At 32.6% G+C, this 26304-nt stretch overlaps 1 protein-coding gene and 1 long non-coding RNA gene across 9 annotated transcripts; one reads left to right on the forward strand and one right to left on the reverse strand.

The window, feature by feature from the left end:
- The first annotated feature begins 1640 nt into the window (after nucleotides 1-1640).
- On the forward strand, nucleotides 1641-2736 carry LOC107959502 (uncharacterized). Its single transcript, XR_001700828.2, has 2 exons — nucleotides 1641-2124; nucleotides 2424-2736. It is a non-coding gene; the product is annotated as an uncharacterized lncRNA (long non-coding RNA).
- A 4873-nt stretch (nucleotides 2737-7609) lies between these two features.
- LOC107959503 (glutamine--fructose-6-phosphate aminotransferase [isomerizing] 2) lies at nucleotides 7610-23034 on the reverse strand. 8 transcript variants are annotated; one of them, XR_005927597.1, is made up of 15 exons: nucleotides 22602-23023; nucleotides 21413-21585; nucleotides 17778-17886; nucleotides 16271-16416; nucleotides 14956-15120; nucleotides 13268-13631; nucleotides 12923-13173; nucleotides 12738-12852; nucleotides 12363-12618; nucleotides 12110-12278; nucleotides 11633-11775; nucleotides 11311-11357; nucleotides 11113-11162; nucleotides 10652-10715; nucleotides 7610-9706 (listed from the first exon to the last, which is right to left on the reverse strand). XR_005927597.1 is itself a non-coding variant. In XM_041114452.1 (11 exons), exons 1-11 carry the CDS (start codon nucleotides 22855-22857, stop codon nucleotides 11692-11694), a joined length of 2088 nt encoding a protein of 695 aa, XP_040970386.1. In that variant the 5' UTR covers nucleotides 22858-23034; the 3' UTR covers nucleotides 10954-11691. The 8 variants fall into 8 exon arrangements, 1 of the variants encoding a protein (XP_040970386.1); XR_005927595.1 differs by having other exon boundaries at nucleotides 11297-11357; XR_005927596.1 differs by having other exon boundaries at nucleotides 11311-11775.
- Nucleotides 23035-26304: the final 3270 nt, after the last annotated feature.

Consider the following 26304-nt stretch of genomic DNA (forward strand, 5'->3'; position numbering starts at 1 on the left):
GAAAATTAAAAATCGGGAACGAAGTTAAAATATGATCCTTTTCTATTAATATCGATTTTAAAACTCTTGAATTAACTCAAAACAATTTGTTTAAAGATTTCCTTATCTCGAGATATCGGAGTATCACATCCTGTAAGTTAGGACACAATACCATGAATTCCCGAGCACAAGGTCGTCTTTTAATTTAAATGAGAGTTTCGCGTGTTTTAAAACTCGAAAAGGATATTTAGCTATTTAGAAATAACGAGAAAATCGAAACCCCGTAAGTTAGGGCACAATTCCTCGATATCTCAAAATGCATAACATTACCTTATTTGGAAAATTTCGTTTTTGAATAGTAGCGAATGTAATATTTAAACAACAAATGTTATTTATTTAGGTTAAAATAAGGTGATTTATTGGATAAATGTAGCGAAATTTAATTCATAAGGCGATAATGAAAAACAAAAATATGATGCGACATAGAGTGATGATACATGAATAAAGTATTACGTGAGCAAATGACAATAGTGAAAATACGAATAAACGAATTATAACACACACAATGGCGATAACATAACACATGTCAATTAAATAACAAGCTTAATAAACACAGAAATGAGGTAATAATATAAAATGATTTAAATCAAAAAAATAGATAATCTTAAATATAAAATATACATAAAGGATTTTAAAATAAATACTATAAAAGCAGCTTAAAGTAAGTAAAAAGAAATCTAAAATCATTAATGAAAAGTTTAAAATCATAATACATAAAAAGAAGTTCAAAATAAATAATATACATAGTATAAAAACTTATCATAAATATAAGCATAAAAAAATAAACAATGTACAAAGAGTTTAAGATAAAAACATATGAAAGTTTGAAAATAAATGTCCTATACAAAAAGGCAGTTTAAGAATAAACATTATATAAATTTAAAATAATAAGTAATTCAAAAATGATATATAAAAAGGTCTAAAATAAATAAATGAAAAGCAATGTAAAATGATTAACATGTATATAATAATTCAAAATGATATGTAAAACCAAAACAGTATAAAATAGATAATATATAAGATAGTTTATGATGAATAATAAAAATAAGTCAAAAATGTAGATAGAAATTTAAAATAAGTAACATGCAAAACATTTAAAAAGGGTATATATAAAAATGGATAACACATATAGAAATTTGGAAGTAATAATATACAAAAAAAAAGAAAATTTTAGAATACATAATAAAACAGTTTAGGATGAATAATACATTTAACGAATTTAAAATAAACAATGGATAAAGCAATTTAAAGTATATGAAATAATTTAAAATAATATATCTAAGACAATTTAAAACAGTATAATATATCAAGTTTAAGGTAAATGAAAATAGTTTAAGATAAATAAATAAAAGAAGGGTCTAGATTGATATGAAAAAAATGGTGAAATTATAAATAAAAATGAAAATTAAGGGTCCAAATTCGAATAAAATAAATGCGAATATTAAAAGGACTGAATTAAAATCTAAATAAAATTAAAGGGAGAATTCAAAAAGGAAAAGAAGGGTAATAGACTTATTTAAAACGTGCCGAAACCTCAAGGGACTGATTGGGAAATTTTCCCCAACCCCTTATGCGCAACGTTTAATTTGTCTAGGTCAGGGACCAAATCAGCAATGAAATAAAATAATTGGGCGCTATTTGAAAGGATAAAAAAACACAAATCAGGATCAAATCAAGGGTCAGAAAAGGGGGAGGGGCCAGAGTGGGCAATTTCCCATTCAAGGGAGACATGCGGACCCCTCCCCTTTCTAAACGGTGCCGTTTTGTAGCCTGATAAAAGGCCAAATTTTGTGCTTGTTTCATTTTAGCCTTAGGTTTAAAAAAAAAAAAACAGCAGCCTTTCTCTCCTCTCTTGTAGCCTTTTGTTTGGCCGACCAAGGGAGGCACCGTCCCACCGCCGCACCGCCACTGAACACGATGGCCGACGACGCGCGAGGGCAGGCTTTAAGCCGTGTTTCAAGGCGTCCCTGAAGGCTGAGCCTTCTCAGCCCAAAAGTTGCGAAAGAAAAGGTCTTCCCCTCCTTATTCGACCCGATCCCGACGACGAAGGAGAACCCTCCGGCGACGAGACGACGAGCGATTCCGGTGAAGCCTTCTTCCCTCCTTATTATTTTTGTTTTATGTCTACTTTTATTTAATAGATTTGTATTAAAATCAAAAGAAATATTAGAGAAATAAAAAGAAACGAAATGAAAATAAAGAGAGAAGAATCAGATATCAACCTTTTGTGTTTTTTTTTTGATTTCCAGTGTTCGTAACCGATTACAAATGATAGATTTTGGCTTTTAAAAGCCAATTTACAAACCGTTCATTCCATGTTTTTTGTTCTTTAGCTATTTATTTCTTCTGCATGCTCTCTGTTGTTGTGTTGGATTTGATTGCAGGTGTCAGAGGTGTGAAAAGCCGGTGGTTGGCTGGTGAGAAGGCGAGGCGGTGCGCGTGGGGGCTGAACGGCTGCTGCATCTTGAGGAAGGGTTTGCTGCTAAAAAACCTTAAGCAAGTGGGCTATTATTTGGGCTAAGGTTTGATGTAAATTGGGCTATTTAATATTGTAAATGGGCTATTTATTTTGGACTCTTTTTTTATTGTTTTGGGTTTTGTTATATTTTGTTGGCCAGGCCAAAATTGGCTATAACAAAAAGCATGCTGTGCAGATTTTAGAGAAGTTAAAACGAGCTTTAAACCTCTTAAAATTTAGATAGAGTTTGAAGTTATGGACTAAATTATAAAACTTTAAAGCTTTGGATAAGTATCGATACCAAGTAAATAGGTATCGATATTTTATAATGAGTATCGATACGAAAATATTTATCGATATCATTTCGGTATTCTGCCAATTCAAAGTATCAATATTATTTCAAGGTATTGATATAAATTAGAAAATACCAATACTAAAAGAACTTATCAATACCAAATATGTATTCTTGAAATTGTTCAATTGGTTTGGTACTGATACTTTGGTCCATTTTATCGATACTTATATCAAAAAGGTCAAAAAACACAAGTTGAAAAGTCCATTTTATGCACAAACCTAACTTATTTCATATACACATATAGGTCGCATTTATCATGTATAAAAACTAATTCAATTCACTACAATATGCCAAAAACAACAACTAAAACCGTCTATCTTAAATGTCTAACCAATGTGCCACAATTGGCACTCCAAATCAAACATTCACAAGCTATCAAATAATACTATTTAAGCACCATTCAATATCCATATCCATATAGAATACAATCAACTAACCTTAACAAGCTTATACAAAATGAATCATTTCAATCAAAACATCATTCATCATTTTACAAACTTATACCAATCTTTAAAGTCATTTTATCTTATCCCACTTTATAAATATCAGCCTAGTCTATCCAGTTGGTTCCTAATAAGTTACTTTACAACCTAACTAGCACATTACTTTAGACAAACAAGGTGTACTATACCTTTGGCGATAATTCATATTATACTTTCCTGTTTTTGCTTAACACTATCTTTTCTTTTAAATAGCAGAATATCCTAAAATAAAATCTTCACTTACTTACATGGTAGCTACAATACTCCCACACCTATGCGCCAAAAGAAACATATGGGTGGATTACACTTCATCAAACAAACTATTTTGCCACTATAGGCCAAAATCTTAGGTTTGCCAGGCTTAGGGTGTGATAAGATAGGATTAGGAATAAATCAGATCTACAATGGGTTTAAGAAACTTTACTTGCAGAAGCATGGAATTACTTGTATTATAGTTTTTTTTTTCTATTTAACCCTTGGAAGATGGGGTCTACTTTCGAGTAATGTAATGACTTACTAAGTTCATCCAAACTTATCAGAGTGTGACCTGTGTTTTGTAGGATTTTTGGAACAAAGGACTTGAGGAGGGATCAAGCCAGACAGTGTTGGATCAAGGAGCTCAGTTAGTAAAGTGTCATGCACATAATACGGGGTACCTTTAGGAATTTCGACAAAAATGGCGACTTTGTTGAATTTAGGTAGCCCGGAGAAGGGACAATGGATCCTATATAAAGTTTTATCTTTGTTGTAAGTTTTTATAAATATGTAATACAATATGTTTTTAACTTAATGAGACCTTAGTATGAACAATAACCTATTCAGCTGTGACACCACACCCGGATCTGACGAACGGGTAGGGTAAGGATGTTACAAACTTTTATCTTTTTTATTAAATTTATAAGCCTAACACTCATATTTTAAAATATTTATTGCAAAACTCGAATATATTATTCTAAACCCAAACTCAAATGACATACAAATTATTATTTAAACCCAAAATAAACTAATTATATACCATATAACAAGTTCAAAATAAAAAATAAATAAATCCAATACCCAAATACAATTTTTAAAAGTTAAAAACCAATTTGGAATCTAATATAATAAAAGTAATATTTTTTAATATATTAAATTTTTAATAATATTTTATTTATTAATAGTTACATACATTTATTGTAATATACTAAGTTACACGTAACTATTGATTTTTTTAGAATATAACTATTGATACTATAATGTGTAATATTATATTGTGTATACTGTAATCTATCAAATTAATAAAATATATTTTGTTACAACAATTTCATAGACATTATGAGAATAATTAACAATTTAACTGAGTTTAAGTAAAAAATTTAATACTATATTGACTTTCAAATGTTTTAATATACTAAATTTAATTCTAAATTCCATTAATAAAATTTTCCTAAATTACTTTTATCACATTCAAATATATTTTTAAGTGTTACAAACTCAAAAATAAAATTTCTAAATGACTTAAATATTCTGTAAAATTTTTTGAGACCCCCAAATCCTTTAAACTGTTTTTAAACCTTATTTTCAAGTTTCCCTATCAGTGTGGCCATATGTTTTGAGACACACGAACTTTGAATGTAAAATTGTTCAAGGAGAGCATTGTCTTGAGATAATTTGAGTTTTGTCTCGAGACATAGACTATGTCTCAAAACATAAGCCTGTTTGCCTTGTGACACACTGACATCGAAGCTAAGGGTATGCTATAGGGGAATCCTGTCTTGAGAAAAAGCCTATTTGTCTCAAGACAAGAAAACATTGAAGCTAAAGTTTACTTCAAGGGTGCCTTGTCTTGAGACAATCGTGTAATTGTCTTAAGACATACCTGATGTGTCTCAAGACAATATATAAAGTAGAAGGTAATCTACCTTTCCATTTATACTTAGTTCTAAGAATCTGAACCTAAAGTTGATCGGGTTTGTTTATAAGATTAAACCCAATCTTCATGAGGAAAGCATTATTAGTACTGTTAAACTTCTTAAAAACCAAGGCCTCCATTCTTCATAGCACAGATTGTCCCATTTGACCATATGTATCCCTTTTTCTCCTCTGTAGTCCCCCATACAAAATTACGTATAATCTTCTCCATCTCATAACACACTCCTTTCGGAACCACCGTCGACTACATAACATATAGGAATGGGGGCCAAAACCGACTTAGCTAGTGTGATTCTACCAACAAAAGATTCCATCCTGCTAATTTTTTCCTTATATTCTCAACTATATATTGAAAGGTATCCCTTTGACTCTTTGATGCAAGAGTGGAACTCCCAAGGTATTTCCCCAGATTATCCACATGAGAAAAGCCAAGTCCACAACTAATATTTACCTTCAATTCATGGGTGACATTTTTCGAGAAAAAGATTTGAATTTTCTGTGCATTAAATCGATACCTAGGACTGCACAAAATCTCCCAAGCACCCTATTCATCGTCTCCATCTGGTCGACATATGCCTCACTAAACAGCACCAAGTCATCTGCAAAAAATAGGTGAGAAATACTAAGACCATCCTTAGAGAGTTTAAAAGGCTCCCACCCCCTGCTAAGAACTTCCAAATTGATAATCTAAGCCAATTGCTCCATACAGAGAACAAAGATATAAGGTGAAATTGGGTCACCTTGTCTTATACCTTTGGATGGAGTAAATACTTCAGAAAGATTCCCATTCCACAAAACCTGCATTGTCGAAGAACTAATACAATGCATAATGAGGTGTTGGAGATTACCTAGAATACCAATATCATTTAATGTTTCTGTAATAAAAATCCAATCCATACTGTCATATGCTTTTTCCAGATCGATCTTCACTGCCATCTACCCTTTCTTTCCAACTTTACTACGCATTAAGTGAATAATCTTTTGAGCAACAATAATATTGCATGTTATACTTCGTCCAGGTATAAAGCTTGACTGGTTCAAAAGCACCCACTTCTGCATCAACGATTTCAATCTATTAACAATGGTCTTTGTCACAATCTTGTACAAAACTATACAAAGGTTGATAGGCCATAATTGGGAGAATCTCTCAGGATTCTCCACCTTAGGAATCAACAAGAGCAAAGTACGATTGAGCCAGCCTTCGAGATTTTCCCCACTCTAGATATTCTTCATAAAGTCACAAATATTCTGACCAACCACATCCCATTTCTTTTGATAAAAGATTGTGTGTATCCCATCAAATCTAGGAGCTTTCAAAAGGTCCATGTCAAATACAACCTTCTTAATTTCCTCTTACGTGATACTAGCCTATAAAGAGTTGAACTCAGCCTCAATTATCTTGTAAAATAAACCTTGCTCTATCGATGTCATGTCCTGTTGCCTTTCCTTAGAGAAGAGGACTTTGTAGAATTCAATAGCCATTTTTTGAAACACTCCGGGTTATCACACTAGCTGCCATTGCTAAGCTTTAGCACGATAATTAAATTAGTCATCCTTTTTAGAATAGTGCTAGCATGAAAAAAATTGTATTACGGTCTCCCTTGCAATCTTATTTACACTAGGATCATTATTGCCAAAGACACATTTCTTGGGAAAGGATATCCTCTAGCTCGATTTTAAGTTCCCTCTCTAGGTTTCTAAGGAAATTAGATGAGTGTCTATCAAGCTTCTCCTCAATCCCCTTCAACCTGGCCAAAAGCACCCTCTTCTTATTCTGAATGTGGCCAAAAGAGTTATGTTCCACTCATTGACTTTAGAATAGAAATTCTCAAAATTAGTCACCACACCATCTCCCAAAGACTAAGATCCATTTAGAATCGAGTTGAACTGTGCGTGATCAAGTCATGCCACAAGGAACCAAAAAGGCTTAGTCGACGTGGGAACTGCCTGAAGCTTAGTATATACAAATCGGCCCGTGATCCGACGCTATCCATTGTGAATGGGCCACCAAGGATTCAAGAAAGGATACCAAGCAATCTTTATTACACAAAAATCGATCCAGATGGTAAAAAAAATGAACCCCTATTCCAGGTGAAAGATGGCCTTTTATACCCTATATCAACAAAATTGTGGTTAAACATGAAATCCCGAAATGAGAGATCAACACCTAAACGCGACCCTGCGCCACATTTCCTTTCTTCGCTGGACACAATAACATTGAAATCACCCTCCATAAGCCATGGTTCACCTCGTTGGGGGGTCAAGGGTGCTAATTGATTCCACAAACATTTACATTTTGATACGCAAGGACTAGCATAGACAACCATAAACAAAAAAATAAAAATAAAAAAATCATACCTTGCCTTAGATATCGACAATGAATGAACTTAGCATTAATTTCCACAACATTAACCATCATTATATCCTTCCATAAGATTCAAATGCCACCCGAAAACCCCTTAGTTTCTAATTTGTATGAAAAGCCATAATTAGTTTTCTAGATAAACGCATCGGCTTTATTCCCACTAACTCTTGTTTTCAGTAAAACAAGAATATCTGATTTCTATATCTGCAACATATATATTTTTTTAAAATAACACCGAATTTGGAGCTAGCAACTCCTAAACAATTCCAACAGATAATCTTAATACCATAAAAAGAAATAATTACAGGGAACCGCTCACTGCCTAGCCAATAACCCACCAACTCCGGGGACATCCACACCACCATGTTCGACTATTACTATTTGGTTCAATGGTTCCACCCCAACCGGTCTTCCACTCATTGAATCTATGCCCGCATCACCATTCTCCATTTCCGTCACTTCCATATGGACCTCAAAATTATTTTCTGATCCAGGACCTCTACTCGCATTGTCAAGCTCCTTTGAGAGAGATTCCACCCATTCAGCCAAAACGGGTTTAGAAGGCCATTTATGCTCCACCCTTCCTCAATTTCGATAGCTGTGTGACAATTATTTGAAAGACTTGATTTTTTCTCAATTATAATAGAAGCAATATCTTCTTGGCCCACCAGCTTTGAACCATTCGGCCCATTTATGGAGCCCTACATACAACCATCCAACTTCTCAATCCTATGCGCACCACTTGGCCCAGCTTCCGTTTGACCCACATTTTTAGAATTATTAAAATCCCTCACCCTATTAATTTTTGCAGCCCCTTTGTTTCGCACGACACTTCCCCCTTTTTCCTTGCTTTAATTCTCCTTTACTGCCAACTCTCCATTTCCATCATATTTAAATGCCTCAATCTCCTCCCGTAAAATCTCACCAGATTCCTCCAATCTTGGCTCCTCAAGATCCATCAAGGCATCAAAATGAGTATTTCTCGTTCCTAATTTTTTGCCTAAAAGGTTCTTGCCAAGCTTATTTGTTGTCGCTTGTTTAGCTAGTCGTTGTTTCTGACCAGGAGCCTGCATCCAAGGGCCAAAACAATTTTGGTCAGCTGCCAATTTCTCACCCGACGACGGAGTCAACTGGGAATCACTCACAGTAGGCTGTTCTTCCACCCTATCCTCTACTATTGACGAGCATTCATCTTACCCGTGGCCATAGCATCTACACTTGTAGCAAATCGAAGGAAGCCTCTCATACTCAACACAAAATGAGGTACCATCAATTCCACAAATACGTTCAATGGTTTCATCAAATCCACCACCACGGCAAACCTCGCAAATTTCCCTCGTTTCCGAACTGTTGTATTATAATTAACCTTCACCACTTTCCCTAGTGTCCCTACTATGAGACGCAACAACTTCTTATTGTAGAACTTGTAACACGACGATTTTTGAAGGGTGTTTCTCCTTCGTAAAGAAGTCACGGCTCCAAGGCTAAACCGTAAGATAGTTACCATAGACTACCCAAGGTCCCTTTGTTAGAGCTTTGGTGTAATCTTGATACACAACAAACTTCACAAGGTAGTAGTCACTATCGATATCAATAACTTGGGACGAACCCATAGGCTTCCAAAGAATTTGAATTATGTTAAATAGTGCTTTATAACCGATCGACTCCATGTTCCTATCCAGTATTTCCTGTACTCGATCGGAGAACATCTCTGGATAATGGCCATCCAAAGAGACTTTGACATCCCCTTCCAAAATCTCAAAACCGTCATTCTCTAACCCTTCATCTACACCAATGCCCCCAACATTCGCCATTAGCTTCTATTTGAATGGCACTTTCCCAGTGTCCTCCACAGACAACTCTTTTGGAGGGAACTCCTTCCAATTCTTGTTTCGCACTTTCTTGGTTGCCCGTTCAATCCCTGACGGGATCGGCGAGCTAGGACGTTCAAGGGTCGATGAAATTGCAGCAGCTGAATTCACCGTTGACATGTGGAAAATTTTTTTTGATTAATTAATCTTATTACTAATACTATGCTCAGCTTTCCTTTGGGTGCTTTTGCTATTATTTCTGCCCCTATCTCCAATGCCTCCAACCTGACCAAATCAATTAATTTAACATTATCTGATTCTCTTGTTATTATGCCTTTAACGGACTAAATTATTACTAAGGTTATCGAAATTCTATTAACTATTGAATAATTAATAGGTAAATTTTGTAAATAAAATATTAATAATTGTAAATTATATACTTGATTAGTAAACTATTCATCAGGTTTGATTTGATAATCTAATTACCATAATGATATTTAAAAACCATAATTAAGGACATTAAAATTTTTTGATCAAATTGTCAGTAGTCAATGAGATGACAATATAACATATATAAGATTTTACATGACATTTTTATATGGATGTAATATAATGATGGTTATCTTAAACATATTTTTATAAAAATATTAAATAAATTTAATACATTATGAATTGATAAGATCACATGCATGGTATATGTAATACTTTTCCACCTAAAGTCAAAATCAAGAAACTAACACTTTATATTTTTCAATCGCAAATTGAAAAGAAAAGAACTTTAATTTTGACATTAAATTTTGATATGAATCCATAAAAGGTTTTGATGTAGAAACTAATCGTCAGATGCAATGTGGACTAAAGCTACATTCTTCGGTGTAAAAGGGATCCTTTGGATATTACCATTGCTTAAAGAGTAGAGTGTAGTAGTTTAAGTTTTGGTTTTTTAAGCCCTTAAAAGTTCAGAAGAAAGAAGACGAATTACAAAGCAAGCGTTAAGACAACCCAGTCATTGTGTCAATATTTTGGGATTTTATGTCTCAGTTTTTATTTTCACGTGTAAAAGCTAGTAGTGGGATTATCTATTAGCTTGTTTTAGCTCATGTAAAATGTCACCTGTAATAGTGACCATTTCGTCTTTTAACTACTAAGATTGCCTACGTAAAGGACACCATATCTACTTGGTGGAACTCAACTTCTTTCAAGAAAGAATTAAAAGAACTTTTCACTTACAAAAAATATGTATGAGAAAAACTTCCTTGGTTGCTCACTCCCATCAGTTTTTAGCTATTCATTCCTGGTAAGCAATGACATGATACGAGTCATATGCTCTGCAACTCAACATAATAAAATTGATTGCCATTGCTCCACAAAGTCATGACAACATTGCATCACAAAACTCAGGCTTTGAGTAAACCATGTCATCAAAAGAACATTGGATAACATAAAGGCATTGTAAATTAATTAAATGCATACAAAAATTGATAATAAAAAAATTTCAGTTAGATTTATGAACTACAAGTGGATTTGATATCTTTATCATTTAAAAAGAAAATTTTATTGAAAAAAGGTATAAAGGTAAATATATATATATTTACACAGCAAGTGAATCCCTCAAATGTAGTAGAACCATAAATTTAACATATCTTAATCATTCACCAAACTTTACTCTTAAAAGCAAAGCTAATAATTACCTTGTCCAACTGCCGGCACTTGAGTAGTAATCAAAACTCCCCTCAAACACCTAGATGACATAGATTCAAATATTATTATTATTATTCCCATCCTTGCCTCCAATATTGTATTGATTAAAAAAGGAAAAAAGAAAGTCCACACTGATTCTGCGAGATACTAGCAAACTGAGTTTGAGAAAATTACTAATCTCAAGTAACCTGCTTTATCATTGGCTTAAAGAACGCATTAATATAGCTGTCGACACCTGTGAATCAAACATTCTCCCCGCTGTTATTGGCTTTATTTAACAAGATTGAACTCAAGAAAAGGACCAAGAATTAATAAAATGGCTGTATTTCTGGTTTGAGCCATTTCATCAAACATTATGTCATATAGTCCCAAAATTTTTAGTATGAATGTCTTTCCAGGAACTGAAAGCATAAATGATAAAACCATCATTACTTTTAATTCAGAAATACGTAATTAATTCATCTCGAAAAAATTTGAAAAAGGAAAAATAAGAGGCAAAAGAATGTGTACTGTGTCACCCTCCAATAATTTACAGAGGTGCGTGATTGAAGTTCATCAGTAAGCATTCTTCACTGTGTGGTCATGCTTTTTGCAAGATTCCGAGGCTGGTCAACATTGTATTCCCTTAACACAGTGAGATGATACGCAAGTAACTGCACCAAAATATGCAAAGTTTATGGTTGATCAGCATATTAAGACTAAAAAATTTGCCTTAACAACGAGAGCTTTGCAATGGGTACCCTAAACACATATACCTTGCAATAGCCAACTACTATATTTATTTTAATATATTTTTATTCATAAACATTTTATTATTAATGTAATAATTAACTATACATATGTAAGAACATAAAGGAATGAAGTTGTCTTGTCACTTACAGAATGCATAACGCCCATGATTCAAGTATAGTTAACTAACATACATTATACAGTAAACTGCAAACTTCATGATAAGCAAACAAGCTAAAATAATTATGAGAATGATACCTGACATGGAACTATATTAACCACAGGTTGAAGACAGTCCTCAACCTGAGGAACTTCAATTACTCGACAGCCGCCTCCAGGACACACTGATGCAGCATCTCCTTTTGAACACATTACTATCAAGTGTCCTTTCCGGGCACGTAGCTGCTGAATAACTGACTGCTGCTTACTATTGGCAATCATGAGATGTCAGTGCCAAACAATTTGATGGACTAAGATAATATAATTTCTCCCAAATAATAACCAAACAAACCTGAAGCAAGCATCACGGGTAGCAATCACAACAATAGGAAGATTTTCATCAACTAATGCCAAGGGACCATGCTTCATTTCACCAGCAAGTATCCCCTCACTATGCATAAGTGCAACTTCCTTCACTTTTAGAGCACCTTCCAAAGCAGTTGCATAATTGTATCCTCTCCCGAAGACAAGAAGCGACTGTTCAGCAATCAATAGCTTTGCAAGATCCTTCATTTCCTGGTCAAGCTTCAGTACCTCTCTGATTTTATCTGTAAAATCAGAATATAACACAAAATTAGACAGCCACAAAAGGGAAGTGAAAAGGGGGACATCATAATAAAAGAAATAAAACAAAAGCATAGTAAAAGGGGCAAGATTTTAGACTAACTTGGCAGGTCAAATAAACCATCTATTATAGCCTCCCTCCTCTCTTGCTTAGAAATTGTGTCACCTCCAATTGCCAAAGCTAACATGGCCATCACAACTATTTGACTTGTATATGCCTATCAAAAACAGCATGAGTTTTTTTGACTAATATACAAACGGACAAAGATTCCTTGATCCTGTATTTACCTTGGTACTTGCAACACCAATCTCACAACCAGCATTTATATGAACCCCGCAGTGTGTATTCCGAGCTATTACACTCCCAACAGTATTTGTGATGCCAACACATAGTGCACCATTTTCCAGCGTATACTCTAGAGCAAGCAATGTATCAGCCGTTTCACCAGATTGACTGACAAAAACTGCCGTATCCTCTCTGTATATAGGACCTTGCCGATCTAATAGATCACTAGCAATTTCCATTGTAACAGGCACCCCTAATCTTCCACATAAATCAAACAAGAAGTTGAAAATGAACATAAGAAATTTTAAGGTGTGCAGAATTATAATTCCCAGACAAATAGCAGTTACCTGAGAGTTCTTCCAAGATGGGTCTAGCAGCTAGAGCAGCATTGTAACTCGTACCACAACCAATAAATACAATCCTTCGGCTCCGCCTAATTGTTTTAAGGTGATCCTTCAGTCCACCCAAAAGAACAGTCTTAGCCTTGCAGGAACCTCCACGTAGAAGCCTCCCTCTCATGGTAGTTGTCAGAGATTCTGGCTGTTCATGAATTTCTTTCTGCATATAATGCTTGTATTTTCCCTTATTTATTTGCTCAACCTCCATTTCAAGAATAGATAATGCACGTTGCACTGATGCAGGCCTATCAGAAAGACTATCACCATTTCTTCCTTTGTCATTATTAAATTTTAGGATTGATACACCTCCTTCCTGAAGAACCCAAGTATCATGAGGGGAAAAATGATTTAACAGACCGCCACTTTCGAAAATTAATCAATGCGAAAGAAAAAAAGAAAAGAAAAGAAAAAGTAGTATATCACAAGTTAACTATGATTCTGTGAAGAAAAGATGATGAACTCAAGAGCTGCATAGTTTTACACCTCAGGGCAGAACTTAGCAAAATAAAACAGAAAAAGGAGCTGTAAAGGCCTGTTTACTCCGAAATAAAATGTTAATGATCATACTTGAATATTCCCATTCAAGACGATAGAATGGGATCAAAGTAAAATGTCATTCACTGATCAAATTCAATGTTATATATGTTAATGGGACATCCTAGAGCAGAAGACTTGAATTATTTTTTTAATATTTTATTATTTCAATTTTATTTATTTATTAAGTATTAGATATATTATGGATGGCTACAATTATTAGTTATTTGTAGAGTTTAAAACTAAGGGCAGGAATAGAGCTTTTTTGCAAGAAAGCCTAGTAACTTTGTTTGCAAGAAAGCCTCGTATAAATAAGTTATAAACTTTACAGCCAGCATTATTGTTCTTATTATTTTTCTCCGAAATAATATAAAGAAACTAGAGATTTTCTATAACCCTACGTTTTCTACATAGTTCCAACTTCTTTCTACTAATTTTTCAACCATACTTCTCCTTTTTTAGTGCTGGTTTTCACCTAAACCACACCAGAAAGAAAATTGGTCAGGACATCACTTGCACCCTATTGACAGCTAGGTTAATCATCTGCAAGACAATGATAATTGGCAGTGGATCTAAAGTGCTTAATGCTAAATTTCATTTACTCACCACGGGAAGCCTCCTAGTGATTTGGTTGGAAATTTCATAAATTTGAAGCCATGTACGGACGTGCATTGAACCAGCATGTGTATAACTTGTATGATTTTAAATTAAATCAACAATTTATTTAGAGTCGATTTATAGAAAGCACCTTATTCAATTGGAAACTCTGGTGTGCGTTAATTAAAAGGGGGAATGCCTACCAAAATAGGCTCGCAACCATAACCCGTGTATCTCAAACATTCCAATAAAAATCAGACCAACCCTGCATAGCATTTATTATTGGAAACCTTACATGTTATAGAAAAGGTGTAGGGTAGAAAGAGATGGTACATTTGGGATCAAATTGAAAAGAAGAAGAAGAAGAAGAAGAAGAAGAAGAAGAAGAGATGCATATTGAAAATAATTGCAGAGTAGAACATGAAAGAGTTGCAAGATATACCAAGTATAAAAAGACAAAAAGGATAAAAGGAATACTTGCAACTTATCCAAAAGATGAAATGTACCTTAAGATGAACTACTTCCCCATCCTCGATGACCAGAACTTTCTTTGTGTGTTCAATGATTGCATTTGCATCACTTGATAAGAAAAGTTCCTTAGGATTGCCATTTTTTGAGAGAAATTTAGCATCATGAAATGCTGATCCATTGCAGACGTCATCATTTAATTCCTGAGAGAAAGCAATTTCTTAAATAAAAACAATCTGGAAGACAAAGGAATAGGCAACCAAAAGTAACTAGAAAGTTTATGCACTGAATTTGTAACCTTGTATAATTTATACATAAAACCATAACCCGTTAAAACTACAAACAGTAAATGGTCAAAAAAGCAAGCAAAAACTTTATAAATGCTTGCACTATAGCAAGAAATTTTATACTTCAGTAGAGAAGGGTGGAGAGAAGAAATTACACTGCATAATGCAGGCACCTCTTGAAAATGAATCTCCATATGAAGATATGGAATCCAAATTTATAATCACAATAATTAGCTTTTATATTCATGTATTTGACAGAGAAAAAGTCAAAGACAGTCATTCCTCCCTATACTTCCCTATGTTACTCACTTCTACCAATTTGTTAGGCAATGACACATAAAATTTGTTCCTACAGTCAGTAAGGTTGGATCAAAAGACTATCAACAGCAAAAGCATAAAATCCAATCCTTCAAACTTCTTTACAGATGGACCTTTCAATTGCTCTGGCCCAAAGATAAAAATACTTGTTGCCTTAAATACTAAGTCAGTAAGGGGCATAACAAAGTAATAATCCAGCAATGTCTACTAAGTTTTCCCCCCCTTTATCATACTTGATCAAAATTCATATCTCCATAATACTTGCTTAGAAATTTTTATAGGATTTTAAATATTAAGAAGACAAAATCATTTACCCTGATGTAGCACAAAAGGAATCCAAAATACTTGTCACCCATAAATTAACTTTAATACTAAAGCAAAGCTTCTAGATATGTTCTATATCCTAAGTGCAGTAATTAATCCTCAAAAAGCATTACAATCGATGATACTTGAAGTAAAATGATTTTCAATAAGTCGATAATACTAGTGAAGGAACATTACAACTAAATCAGAGAGCAAATAGAAGACAAATTATCTACTAAAAGTTTGGTAAATAGAACACTACAAAACAAGCAAAAGCAAATGGACAAATAAACTGAATATGAAGATTTCAGTAGACTAGTGGTTAATCAAAAGCACAAAATGCCACCTACCAAGAAACTTTATACGCAAAAAGTTATATATTTATAATGTATTCTTTGGAGCAGAAATCAATGATATAAGAGGCTTGAATCATGATCATACTTACTTTGACACCTAAGAGCAATGGACTACCACGCTTGCAAGCAATAAGCTCATTTGGATAATGCCGACTTTTGAAAATGAGGGCATAAGCTCCCTCAAGATGCCTCATAACTTCAAGTACTACTTGACTGAATGTGACAGTCTGGTCACCTGCAGAACAGATATAAACACTATAAGTGCATTTGATTTGAAATGTCTCTTCAAACACGAGAACAAAAAGCATTTTCTGTAAGAAAATAGACTAGTTGCAATAATGTACTTGGAAAACAATGAAGGCAAAAGGCAACAATACACAATAAATGCCCTGATTAATATAATGTGCAGTGATGGTAATAGAAAACCAGGCCATTGATCTGACATCAAGTCAGTGTTTCAATCTCATTATTTAAACTAGATATTATGAAAAGTTTCAGTGGCTTTTCATGATTAAATGAAATATCATGAAAGATTTGGAACCGAATATTGTTATTCTTGAGATGGTGGCATGATGGTCATGCAAATAGTTATCAAACATTGAGAATCAGTAAGGAGGAAAGAAACCTTATGCAGACCACATAACAGTAACTCAAACAACCCTTAAAGTAGTGGTGAAAGAGTTACAGATTGGAAAAAGGATAACCCTCAAGTTGTACTAACTCAATATAAAAGCAAAAGGCCATTTAAGTCCCCTTAAATGGGTACTCATTCTCAAGAAAGCGTTTAGGTGAAAAATTGCTTATTCAGAATAAAACAAGCCACTCAAAGAAGCTTTGGTAGTATGGAAAATCAGAAGAAGAGGATAAAAGAATGGCAACAAAACATAGATTTTGTTCCTTTCATGAATTGTTGTTTCAATGTTGTGTTGTCCTTTCTGCTGTTCTATGACTGCTGTATGCTAACTGCTGTATATGAATGCGTAACATGACCCATGTCCCGCTTATGCTCAATTTCTTTGACTATGCTTTTTCCAACAACCTCTTCCAAGCCATTTTCAGAATTTGATGCATCCTAGCCTACCTATGTGCCGCAAGAGACAAAAAGTCTAGTTTAACATTGAAGTTTGCAGAACTCCTAGGCTGAAATATATTAGTACTTAGATTGTACAGGTATATTATTAAGTCCATGGCCAGCAGTTTCAAAAAGAATCATCCAGTGAGAATTAGATTTTCTAGCCTTCTTATACTACATCTCTCATGCTTGAGCTCATCAATGACATTTGCAATTAGAGGAGATCAAGTTACTATAATACTATTATAGTCATGGTCTACCAAACCATTATAATTATTAATTTACACGCTAGCATAGCAGCAGAAACTAGGCAAAGACCAATGCACTTGTTATTGCATATCACATGCATAAGGATTAAGGGAAACTCTATGTGCTAGACACTTCCAATGCCTAAGGTACAAGGCAGAAAAGAAGTGCAATGTAACCAGGTACTGGGACTAAATATAAGTGAAAAAACAAGGTGTTAGGAATTTGCACAAATTGCAAGATTGCAAAGCGATAATCATTATTGAAAAATATATTACCTTCTTCATTTGCTTTGTCAAAGACAAATTTGGCAAGCTTTGGTATTACTTCTGTGTCTGTTTCAGATTCAAAAGTGAATCCATGTCGAACAAGGGTCTCTTTCAAAACCTGAAAATACAAATAGATCTCAAAATTAGCATACATTAAAAAATATTAAAGTGTGGTTTTAGGGCAAAAAGTTGAGAACAAAATTAAGGTTTTAGAAATAGGAACTTAGGACAGAAAACTAAGAGAAAGCTTAGGGCAAAGGGCTTCAATTTTCTGCATATAATAACATCCTGAAAAATTCAACACAAGTTATAGGGAAAGCATACCACCAAATACGGTTTAATTGATAGGATTCTGGATTAAAGAGATCTCTTTATTAAAACTTAACAAAACAAAATCAAATTCCCTAACCTAGCTCCAAATCACTAATTGACAGCTCTAAGTTCCTTACTGTCGGGATTGTGTTTATTATCCAGGTCAATGATGTTTTATCCCATAATACAATCCCTCTCGAGTTGGTGCATCGATATCCATCAGGCCCAACTTGCTAATGGGAAACTCAAAGTTCGGTTTGATCAAACCCTTTGTAAGAATATCTGCCACTTGTTGTGATGTAGGGACAAACGGCATACAACCTGTTCAAGCTTTCAACTTTTTCCTTTATGAAATGCTTATCAATCTCAACACGTTTCTTCTGTCATGTTGGACTGAATAGTGGGAAATACCGGTGGCTACCTTATTGTCCTAGTACAACTTCCACACACAAACTTTTTTAGTTTAAATACCCTTCCGTATTTTCTTTCAGAACATGGGGTGGATCCATGTAAACTTCTTCCAAGTCATCATTGAGGAATGCATTCTTCACATCTACTTATTGAAGCTACCAATCAAGGTTGGCTGCAATTGATAGCACTCTTATTGTATCCAGTTTTGCTATGTGGAATGCCCTATGTTTTAGTAAACCTTTTAACTACTTAGTGTGCTTTGTATCTTTCAAGGGACCCATATGATCTGTACTTTGTCACGTATAACCATTTGTAGCCAACCGTCTTCTTTTCTCCATTACCTCCCATGTCCCATTTTTCTCAAGAGTGTTCATTTCCTCAAGAATAGCTTTTGGAATCTCCACATTAGACAATTGGCTACAAATGGGTGTTTCCTATAAATTATCCGGTACGTTGGCGATAGCTTTTTATAAGATATTGAGTTTTGAATCTCCACACTAGACAAATGTGAAGAGACCATAGAGACCGTTGATGATAACTTTTTATAGGATACAGAGTTTGACACAAGATACTTGACACAAATTCTGGTAGCTTTCTGTTTTACAATGGGAATATCAAGATCAGAAATGCTAGGCTCAGGATGAACTGACTTAAAATTAGGTAAACTCGTAAACAGTCTGAAGTAAGGACTCTTGATAGTTTTGAGATGTTTCTGTCTCATTCTTCTTTGACCCAGGTTCCTCCTACAACAAAGATCAAGTTCTTTTGTACTTTTTTCTCCACTTCTCATTTCTAGAGATGTCATCACATGGCGCTATAGAATTGGAATCCAAATTTTCCTTAGTTAAATCACTTACTTCAATATTTATTAAAAAACTTGGGTGATTAGTCATGGTAGTGTTTTTAGTTTGAACAATATTAAAAAAAAAAAAAAACTTAAATCTTCATCTTTTGTCTCCTTAAATGGTGTAGACTCAAAAAGTGATATCCGTTGTGACAAATATCTTTTTTGAACCTGGATCATAACATTTGTATATTTTTTTATATAGAGCATAGCCTACAGAAACACATTTCCTAGCACGGGCATCTAACTTCACATGGTTTTGATCCTTTATATGAACAAAGGCAGTATAGCCAAACACTTTGAACGATAGATCTGAGGTCAACCTAGAAGTAGGAAAATAATCTTTTAGAACACTTAGAGGCGTATGAAAATTCAAGATTTCAGTAGGCATACGGTTTATCAAGTATGTAGCAATCAAAAGAGCTTCTCTCCTAAGATATTTAGGAACAAAATTAGTAAAGAAAATGACCTAATGACCTTCAAAAGGTGTTTATTTTTTCTTTGAACTATGCCATTTGCTGGGGTTTTCAGTGCATGAGCTTTGATCTACCATACCTTTCTCCAAGAAGAAATCCCATAATACCTGATTAAAATAATCTCTACCATTATCACTTTTAGAATTTTTTATATTTTCCTAAAGTTGTATCTCTATCATTGTGAAAAAATGATTAAAGACACCTTTTACTTCAGATTTATCCCTAAGTATGCCCAACTAAGTTGAGTATGATCATAAATAAAAGTAACAAACCATTTTTTCCCAGACATGGTCAAAACCCTAGGTGGCTCCTAAACATAACTAATTAGCATAATTGAACAGTGATATTTAGCCAATTCACAAATCTCACACTAAAATGAAGAGAGACTTTTTAAAAAAAAATTAGGAAGAAAATGTTTTAAATGATAAAAACTTGGATGTCCTAATCTATAATGCCAATGCATAATGTCGGACAAGGTATTATATGTGAGTGTTTGAATTTTGGTAAAATGTTGTAAATAAGTGTTTAGTTGTTGTGAGTAGTAAATTAGATATATATTTTTTTAATTCTTAATTTTTAAATAGTTAGTTACTGATAAGATTACTTAATTTGATAAGGTTTAAGGTGTGTATATATAAGAGATTGTAAAAGCATTTTTTTCAGTACTGAATGAAGAATTTCTATAGATAAATTTTCTACACAATATCAGATATCATTGGTTCTTTCCTGAGTAAATTCTTTTCCCTTCTAATTTCTTTTTTCTACTGGTAGAATTCCTATCCCTTTGTTCCTCTTCTTCCAAAGCCCTCTCTTTCCCTTTGCTATTACTATTCTAAGAAATTATGTTAAGTTCCACTGAAACTAGCCATGCCACGACACTACCATGATCCAACCCACTATAGTTTCAATCACTGAAGAGTTGCAAAACATTCGACCTGCTTATTGATTGAATGGTGAGAATCATATGAAATGGTCACAATTGGTTCGTACATTCTTGAAGAGTTGAGGGAAATTGAGTCACATGTTGGGCAAAGGCCACCCAAAAAAACCTAAATTCCAAGCATAGTATGAACAAGACTCCATGGTGATGTCCTGTTATAGAATTCGATGCTTCTAGAGATTAGTGATTCATGTATGTTTCTTCCTTTTGCCAAAGGAAATTTGGGATGCTATTAAGCAGACCTATTCCAAGATCAATGACGTTGCACAAATATATGAAATTAAGACAAACATTTCAGCAACCAAATAAAGGAATTGATCTGTTATAGGATATTTGAGTCTCTTGCAAGGTTTATTGTAGGAACTAGACCACTATCAAAGCATAAAGATGAGTTGTGGTGAGGATGTTGCAAGAACAGAGGGAGAAGATTAAGGTAGAGAAAATGAGCGCTAGTGGTACATTCAAACATAACTGGACAGATATCTATCAATCCATCTATCAGTTGCTTACCTTATACACATGTAATATTTTATCCTCTAAAATAAAATGTTAAATAATCAACAATTGCAGTATAGAAGCCTAGGTTGCAAATTCATCAAGAATGCATAAGAGAGTTTAGGTAAGAAAATGAGAAACATCGTCACTAAAAATTTAAGCAAACCTCATAATTAGTGATAACACCATTGTGAACAACCAAGAAGTCATTCCCAGAGCCAGAAGTCTGAGGATGACTATTCCTTGGAGCAGGCACCCCATGGGTAGCCCATCTGGTGTGTGCTATACCAGCATGGGTAGTAAAGGATTCCTCCAAGTTCAACTCTGTTGCAGCTACCTCTGAAAGTACCAAAACCACCATTAATTCAACCACTAAGCCTATGGAAACACAATTAAATAAATAAAAGTGGCCATTGGAGGCAAACAAGTCTTTTTCTTTTTCTTCTTCTTCTTCGTCTTCTTTCTAATATTCACATACTACAGATAAAGAACATAAGAGAACTACAGCTTTTTCACTCAAAATGAATTCTTCTCATAAAAAGTGATAATTAAATTGTGAGAAACAATTAAAATAACATTTTGATTCACTGATAAACAAGTCATATACTTCCATTATAAGATATGCTGCTGCAATGAATGTATAATATGTTCCAAGAATTATTAAAAATAAAAATACAAGTAAAAATAAATTGAACTATTTAATTAATTAACTTACATTTCAGCTTCAGCTAACCCCGTGGAAATTAAAGTAATAATAATTAACGATATGTATATGAAGGATCAACTTACACATTTACACATTTTCATAACTTTGTATATAATTAACAATTTTAACAATCCAACTGTTATACTTAATAGTCTATTCATGTAGATGAATTGAGCTTTGAGTAAATTACAAATTTATAACTATTTTTTGAATTGTAAAACATTCAACCCTTAAATATATACAAATAAAAGATAATATTTTCAATCAATGATACGGGAGAGATATATCAAATCCATTTTTAGAGTAGAATTACAATGATCGAATAGGTAAAATATAATTCATAAAAAGTGATGTATGTATATAAACTAATTACAATAAGAGCCTCCCTTCCTGCTCTTTACTTTTCCTTTAAGTTGCTACCACTACTGGACCCACCAAACCTGGTCTTGTAAGCCTAACTTGACCCGACTCGGCGCTGAGAAAAGGACGAATTTAATATAACCGATTAAGAAGCAAGTAGAACAAGGTTGTCTGCACAAGCCGACAGGTCGACACGGTTAAGTACTCAGGCTGAGTCCTTTTTTCTTAGAACCGAGAAAATCCGAAAAATCAGAACTCTGAAAGAGAAATCGAAGAGTTAATAGGTTACCTTGGTAAACGGATTTGACGAGGGACTCGATGTTGCCTTCCTGGCGGAAAACGAGAGGGGAAGAAGAAAGAGAATTGATGGAGGATGGTTGAGGGGTGTTTGGATTGCGAGAAACTGAGAAGTAGTCATCGATGGAAATTCCAGCGGAATCGTAGCCTCGATACTCGAGACGACGAAGGCCATTGAAGAGAACTTGAAGAATATACCTTCTTTCTCTGTTAACGTTGTAATTCAAATACGCAAATATTCCACACATTTCCTTTACTCAAATTTTCCAATTGGAGAAATAAATCAAAATTCTGAGGAAAGAAGGACAAAAATGTTCTGGGTTCTGATTCGATCTTTGTTCCCCTCAGTTTTTCTGGGAGAGATCAGATGCATATAATTTTGACTTTTGACTTTTGACTTTTGCTCTTTTGATTTTTTCTAAACTATCAAAACAGTTAACATTTTATCCAGTTATATTTTAATCATTTATTTTTAAAATATTACATTTTAATCATTTATATTATTACACTGAGTTATTAATTGTCGTTAATGGTACAAGATAAATTAACCAGACAGTTAAATAATTATTTAGAACAAAAATTTTAAGTTAATTTGTACAAATGGTCCCCTTATTTGTTCATTTTAAGTAATTTAATTTTTTTCTTTTATGTTTTTTAACTTTACTTTTTTTTTTATTTTCCATTATCTTTTGTTTTTCCTTCTGTTTTCTTACCTTTTTTTGCTGTTTTAACGTAGTTTTTCTATATTTTCTATTTGCTAAATCTAGTTCCTGTACTTTTATTTTTTTAAACAATTTAATTTTTTTTGAGTGAGGCGAGCTTGTAGACTAGTTTCAACAAATGAAAAACATAAAAAAGAACTACATTAAAGGAAATGAAGAATGGAGGAAAACAGAGGGAGAAGCAGAAGAGAATAAAAAAAATGAAAGTTAAAAAGAACATAAAAGAAAAATTAAATTACTCAAAATAAAAAAATATAGGAACCAATTGTAGAATTTAACATAAAATTTTTGTTCTAAATAATTATTTAACGTGTCACGTTAGCTTATCTTGTACCATTAACGGCAGTTAACGACTCAGTGCAATAATATAAGTGACTAAAATGTAACATTTTAAAAATAAATGGCTAAAATATAACTTGATAAAACATGCCACATTAGCTTACCATTACACTGTTAATGGCAATTAACGGCTTAGTGACTAAAACGTAACATTTCAAACATAAGTGACTAAAATATAACTTGAGGCAAATAAAAGTGATTATTTTGGGAGTTTACCCAAAAATAATTTGGGATTTTTTGATTAGCGGAAACGGCATAGTTGTTATTTTGTTCAGAAGTCAGGGTTAATTTTTTTCTTAACCTAGTAACCATTTTCGTTTTATCTATTTTTGGCAAATTGCCTCTGACAGTTCTGTGACAAGGGCTAAACTCTAGTCCATTTTTGGCAAACCGTTTTATATTAAACGCGCTCTTCTCCCATCTTTGTTTATTTTTTTTGGATCTATTAAAATAGTCACTTTTATTTACCTTAGTTTATATTTTAGTCACTTATGTTTAAAATATTACGTTTTAGTCACTAACGTTATCGTATTGTAACATTTTAGTCACTAAGTTGTTAATTATCGTTAACGGTGTAATGATAAGCTAATGTAGCACGCTAAATCATCATTTCAAACAAAAATTTTAAGTTAATTTATACATCCGATCCTCATATTTTTTTGTTTTGAGCAATTTAAAATTTTCTTTTATATTCTTTTAACTTTCCTTTTTTTTCTTTATTTTTCATTCTCTTCTACTTCTCCCTCTGTTTTTCTCCCTTCTCCATTTCTTTTAATGTAGTTTTTCTATGTTTGTTATTTGTTAAAACTAGTCCCTATACCTTCATTTTTTTGAACAATTTAATTTTTTTCGAGTGAGACAAGCTTGTAGACTAATTTTAACAAATGAAAAATATAGAAAAACTACATTAAAAGAAATGAAAAATGTAGGAAAACAAAGGGAGGAGCAGAAGAGAATGGAAAATAAAGAAAAAAGTTAAAAGAACATAAAAGAAAAAAATTAAATTGCTCAAAATGAAAAAAATATAAAGACCAATTGTAAAATGTAACCTAAAATATTCGTTTAAAATTATGATTTAACGTGTCATATCAGCTTACCGTTACACCGTTAACGGTAATAAATGGTTCAGTGACTAAAATGTTACAACACGATAACGTAATTGACTAAAACGTAACATTTCAAATATAAGTGATAAAAATGTAACATGAGGCAAACAAAAGTGACTATTTTAATAGTTTATCCTTCTTTTTTAATGCATATTGTTTCAAGTTTTATTAATAAACAGATTATTTTCAAGTTTTTAAGTTTTATATTTTATTTTTTTTCCTGTTTTTAATTAATAATTTCTTTATTTATATAGACAAAATAATAAATATGTAGTTGTATAATGAAAAAATATTTTATATATATCATTACCGTTAAATGTATTTTATTTTTTAAAGACATCAACTAATTTTTTTGTATATCGTTTTTATATGTCAAATATTTATTTTGTCCATTATAAGTATGGCAAATTCTAATATTATAAAATTAAACCTATACTGTGGGTACGGTAAATTCTAATATAAAAATTAATTAATTATTTTCAATATCATTATTTTCAATAAATATAATTTTTATATGTGAAATATTTATTTTTTTCACCTACATTGTGGGTATGGTAAATTTTAATATTATAAAATTTGAATTAATTATTTCAAATATAATTATTTTTATAAATATAATTTTTATATGTCAAATATTTATTTTTTCCCCGTACATTGTGGGTATAGTAAATTTTAATATTATAAAATCAAATAATTATTTTGAATGCCATTATTATTTTTATATGTAAAATAATTCAAAATTTTATTTCAAATATCATTATTTAATTTTATAATATTAGAATCTACTATATCCACAATGGAATATTAAATATTTCACTTACAAAAATTATATTTACTAAAAAGAATAATATTTAAAATAATTATTTGATTTTCTAATATTAGAATTTATCATACCCACGATGTACGTGAAAAAAATACTCCACATATAAAAATGACATATAAAGAAAATAGATATAACACCCCTTACGCGTATCTGTCGCCGGAATAGAGTACGAGGCATTACCGAGAAGCACAAAACACTTACAGATAATTTAAATACATTTTCATAACAATTTGTTTCGATTTCATACTATTTCATATTTAAGCTTTATTCACTAAAGTATTTGAAATATCATCTTTATGCAAATAGCACACATGAGGTACATAATTCTATAATTATGAATGAACACATTTATCAAACATATTCCATGTTTTTATATATATCATAGTTTCATATTTCCATGTATCAATTACCATCACTTCCTCGTATTTCAGACAAATACGTGTAACAATTCATAAATATGCAATTCATTAACTCTTCCTACCAATTACGATTTAAATTGCCAAATCACTTATTGAGCCCAATTTCAATGTTCACTAAAATTTATCATATAAATTTTGATGTACGTATTCATCAATAAATTCCATGTACAAATATCATCATCTTATATTTCCACATACATTTGCTTTCCACATTTATGAATTCAAATAGCATATACAATACATACCAATGTATTTCAAGTACGTTTTCATGATATTTCATTTCGAA

This window comes from Gossypium hirsutum, chromosome A05 (assembly GCF_007990345.1).
Source record: "Gossypium hirsutum isolate 1008001.06 chromosome A05, Gossypium_hirsutum_v2.1, whole genome shotgun sequence".
In the NCBI taxonomy this organism is placed as follows: Eukaryota; Viridiplantae; Streptophyta; class Magnoliopsida; order Malvales; family Malvaceae; genus Gossypium; species Gossypium hirsutum.